The sequence below is a fragment of the Poecilia reticulata genome, chromosome 15 (assembly GCF_904066995.2).
Source record: "Poecilia reticulata chromosome 15, P_reticulata-male-v2, whole genome shotgun sequence".
Classification (NCBI taxonomy): domain Eukaryota; kingdom Metazoa; phylum Chordata; class Actinopteri; order Cyprinodontiformes; family Poeciliidae; genus Poecilia; species Poecilia reticulata.
The window spans coordinates 5,014,754-5,019,997 of NC_088844.1; the positions used below are offsets into that span (position 1 = coordinate 5,014,754).

At 34.4% G+C, this 5,244-nt stretch overlaps 1 protein-coding gene across 8 annotated transcripts in view; it reads left to right on the forward strand.

Annotated features, from left to right (window-relative positions):
* Positions 1–5,192, forward strand: part of gpr155b (G protein-coupled receptor 155b) — a 33,086-nt gene extending 27,894 nt beyond the window's left edge. For 6 of the 8 annotated variants that reach the window (XM_081616713.1, XM_081616714.1, XM_081616715.1 and 3 more), the window contains one exon: positions 5,033–5,192. In XM_081616713.1, the coding sequence (XP_081472839.1) occupies positions 5,033–5,192 (160 nt within the window). Of the gene's footprint in view, positions 1–913; positions 1,020–1,280; positions 1,576–5,032 lie in introns of those variants that run through there. The other 2 variants (XR_014091323.1, XM_081616717.1) reach the window with 2 other exon arrangements.
* Positions 5,193–5,244: the final 52 nt, after the last annotated feature.

Genomic DNA, 5,244 nt, shown 5'->3' on the forward strand with positions numbered 1-5,244 from the left:
ATCTTTTGCTTTTGTTATTTTAATCAAGTTCAATCAAATAGTCCTCATTTAACAAGAAGTAACCCGCTATTACTAAAGGCTTGTTAAGTATCATCAATAGTGTGAAACACTAATAATATGTGTTAAATTAAGATCCCTTGTAATATATTCCATTCATGTAATAAAAGACGACCCTGTTTTGTCTCAAACCAAAAACTGTAAATTATGATTATGAGAAATGTTTAGACAGACCTTGAATCAATAGTTACACATAGAACTAGATTTTTAGCTTTATTCTGTCAATCTGTTTGACCTGTTTTAAGCAGTTCCATTAATTGCTCATTTGTAAATCCCAATTTAGTTTGAATCTTAGTATTTTTCTTCTCATTTTAAAACTTCATATAATGATTAGCCTGTTTTTTTTACAAGAATAAATTTAACCCTGACACTCCATATTTAACTGACTTATTTTATTCTCATCATGGTTTTAAATCCCAAAAGTTCAACACTTTTAACCTTTGAAAAGTTGGTTCTTTTTAAACCCTTCTATAAAATATTTATTTGACTGAATTACCCTCTTTTGTAGTATTTATCATATTTATCAATGTTTTTGGCAGTTTTGGGGAGAAATTTGATACAACTAGATTTATAAAATTATATAATGTTCAGGTTAGACCTTTCTGCATGACTTGCTTAAACAAATTATTTTAAATTATTGCAAGAGAGAAGCAGCAATCAAACAATTTATTCCGTTTTAAAAAACTATTTTGTAGAAATCCATTTGACACATAACATCATTGTTAATTTAACCTCTTTTATATTTTGCTGAAGCCCAAAACTGAAAAATTTCTCCCTAGATCAGATTAACTCACAATTTGTAGATTAGATTCATTCCATGCATCTCCCCCTGTTTCTGTATTGAAACACTGTATAGTGGACTAAAGACGAATGTCCTGGGTGTCAGTGGTGAGACGTCCTGATATTTACCTTCTCCAACATCCCCATATGCCTACAAGTTTCTTCCAGACATTTCCATTCTGGTGAGTGTCTAAATTTGCTTTGTTGATGTTGTGTCATAATTTTTGCTATGATTTTGTCAGAGTGTTCATGTTCCGTTTATGTTGAGTTCATTTAAGTAGGTCAACCTTGCTTAGGTCGGGCTAATATTGTTTAGGTAGCATAGTCCGAGTTTTGTCAGTGGACATCGGGGTTATTACATTATTGTGAAGTAAACTATTTTACTAGTGTTATCAAATTTACAGTATTAATACTGATGTGTGTTCTGATATGTCCTCTTAAAGGCAAACCGACGTATGAAATGGATTAGCTCAATCCAGACTGGGGTCCAGCGCTGAATATGGGTCACTGCGAGGTCAACGCCACAACATCAGACTGACATGGGCGTCAATTAAAGAGGCGATACAGCAAGACCATGATGGATCAACAAGTTACAGAGACTGTTTTTATTATTTACCCCAGAAGAGGTCAATAAAGCCACAAGAGGCTGTAGATGAGGAGCAAGTTGGAGAGGTTGACGATGAAACGCCAGGAGAGGAGCACAGCAAGGCTGCAGAAATATATGTACAGTTGGAAGTGGCTGTTTTCTCTCATTCAATAATTTCATGTGGTAAACATTCATGAAACATTTGATTCACGCACTTCAAGTGGCATGTAAACAGGTGAAGAAATGTATCACATTTAAAGTAAAAATTTGATATTTAAAATATTTCAGGTAATAAACATACATAATGTGTTGTACTATAAAACACATTATTATGTTTATTTAAAAATAGATTATATTTTTAAATAAACATTTTATGTGATTAAAGTAAATAATTATATAATCAGACATCTGTCAGGTCACTGGGTTTTTGGGTATGTTTTGCTTTTCATTTTATTTAGCTTCATGTTTTAGTTCACTTTAGTTTAGCCCAGTGGTGCCCAAAATGGGTCCTCGAGAGCCGGCATCCTGCATGTTTTAGTTCTCTCCCTGGTTTAACGCACCTGGATCCAATGATGGCTCGTTACATGGCCTAAGGAACATTGACAAGCTGAAAAGGTTGTTGCTACCACCAGGGAGAGAACTAAAACGTGCAGGATGCTAGAGCTAGAGGACCGACTTTCTACACCCCTGGTTTAGCCCTTCATGGTTCTTTTGATATTATTTGAGGTATTTAGTGTAGTTAGAATTATATTATTGGTTTTCTTATTTTCAGTCCTTTGTAGTGTTTCTAGTTAGGTTAATTCTTTAGTTAAGGTTCTGTCCTTGTTTGTCTGAGTCCATCTCAAGCCTTTAATGACTATAGTTTAATTGTATTTTATCCCTCTAGTCATTTCTTATTTCAGCCTCGCTGCAGTGTTTCTTGCAATGTTTATTACATCCTAGATCTGAATGAATGAAATATTCTCATTGAATACAGTACTTTGTTCTGTACAAAGTTGAATGTGCTGACAACAAAATCACACAAAAATCATCAATGGAAATCAAATTTATTAACCAATGGAGGCCTGGATTTGGAGCCACACACAAAATTAAAGTGAAAAAACACACTACAGGCTGATCCAACTTTAATGTAATGTCCTTAAAACAAGTCAAAATGAGGCTCAATATCCAGTAACCAATTTGCAAAACAACTTCGCTGCGGTCGTTAATACTATGACAACACCGGTGTTCTGACTAGTTTGGTTTGGTCTGTGGGCTGCAAACATGGCGCCGAGCGACGTAAACGTCATACGCGGTTACGTCAGCTCCAAAGCTCTATTTCTGTAATTAAATCACAGAAAATATTTTCAAAAAGTGCCTTTATTTCAACCATCTGTTGTGTGAGTTGCATAAGGGAGCATTATGGCCAGGCTACAAGAATTTTTAATTGCAAGAATGCAGTCATTGCAGAATAAATATGCAATTTTGTAACAATGTCTTAAAATTACAAGAAGTCGTTTTAATGAGAAATAAAAATTCAGATTGATCTGATGTAACCAGCTCAGTCCTTGTGGTTCTGACATTTGTCAGTAATCAAGAGGATGTACATTTCCACCTCAACTGACCAGGTAAGCATTTAAGTAAAAATAAAAAATAATAGAGCAAATATTGTATACAAAATGGAAAAAGAGCAACTGATAGAAATGCTTTCTATATAAAGAAAAGCAAAAAAGTTAATAGCAGGAAAAAACTTGTTGGCAACATTAGCTCAGCCAATCTCTCCCTCCAGGAAGCCACCAAACTAAACTGTCCAACTCCAACTATAATAAAGACAAAAAAGAGAAAGAAAACGAAAAGTTAAAATAACAAATAATGCCAGTTTAATAATTCAGATCTAATGCATTCTGGAATCTATTACTGACATTTTACACATTTCACAAATGTTTTATTTATTCTGCTGTTAGTACAGAATAATATAGTTAGTTTTGATATATCTAGGTGTTGTAGTTTTTAAAGTACCACACATTAAAAAAGCTCAAGATAGTGAAAAATGAAGAGTAATCGCCCTTTAGCTATTTTCCGAATTAGATGCTACATTCGGAAGCTAATTCAGCTTCGACTGATAGCTTGGGCACAATATAGACAGATCTATATATGTTTATATAGATATAGATATATATCTATAAAGTATAGATATGTAGATTGCACACTGTACAGATAATCAGAACACTTAACGCTATCACAGAAAATATGCTATCACAGAAAATATGAGAAAAATATTTTCTGTGATAGCACCTTTGTAAGCTTGTCCCTGTTAGCTACGTCAGACATATGAGGCATTATGGTGAATACAAACGATTTATTAACTTACCTTCAAAGTTATTGTGAAGCTTGACACATCCAGCTTAAATCCTTTGTCGTTTTTGGAGCTTTTCAGGACGTCTGAATAATTCTGTAAGCATCATTAATAGTCCTGCAGCGACTGAGGAGCCATTGTTAACATACTGTTGCCTGTGCACCGGAACCATTCTATGTGGCAAAAAAATGCTAAGACGGAAGTGCTAAGACGGAAGTCCGTGGCATATACCCCATTACGGATAGTCAGACGACACCGAATTTATGTTAAAACGGCTTGCCATAGCGCGATGAACATTGGGAGCGGGTCACTGACGTTCGGCTAGTCATGTGACACTGAAATCACGCGGGAACAGACACACTGAATGGTCTTTGTTCTCCTTTGATTTATTTTTGATATTTTTTAAATTAGTTTTTTTTTATTTTTATAAATCTTTAAATTAATAAATTAAGTAAAACTGAATCTAACAAATGGAGAAAAATACCTCGTTACATTTACACTAAACCATAAAATGTAAAATTGTTCAAATATGTAGTATTTGAACAGTATTTATAACGTCTATTATCTTTGTGACACTTTATAAATACATGTCCTGTATCTTTTATTGTTTTAATTATTCAATCTTATTATGTATTGTTGTGCTTTTATCACTTGTTTATTTCAATGGTTTCATTACACAGCAGTTCTATACTGTTTCTGCGTATTCTTCCTGATCTGTCTGCATGAAATGTGGCATAAGAATAAAAGTATGATCCCTCACTTACCATGATATTATATTTCCACTGCAATGCACAAAGATTGAAAAATGTTTCAGATCATCAAACATGTTTTATTCTAGACAAATATAACCCGAATAAATACAAAAAGCAAACTAAGCCACGGAGTCCTAGAGGACAAATACTTTTTCAAAGCACTGCATGTGTTTAAATGTTAGTGAGCATTATGTTTTATTTCATTTATAAATTCTTAAGTTAATATTTATCAATTATATGTTAGTTCCACAGTAAACACACTTAACAGAGCTTCTGGTCGAATGAAAATACGACTGACGTAGAAATATCACTATGTTTCACTTTAAAACGGAAATTCAAGTACGGTAGTTTTCTGCCTTCTAGTGGTCGTTGTGTTAAATTGCATGTTAACGTTGCATTCAAAATATGTTAATATTTCACAGAAATGGAAAAATATTTCTATATTTTTTGGATAATAGTATATGCTAGCTAAGTAGAGAAAAAAAATGTCCATGTGTACTGAAGAAAGCTGTCTCTCGCCAGGCTGCTATACGATCCGTGCACCGACCCCTGGCAGAATGTCAACCGTCATATGCGGCTTGCCTCTCGGAAAGTGACACCTCCTTTTAGCCGGTGCCGTCCAACGAAACCAGAACACTTCAACCTGTCGTCCACCGGCGTACTTCCTCTGCGCTTAAACTGAGTTGTTGGTGAAAGTTGCCGGTCAGCAGTAAAGTTTCTCTGGACCGGACAAC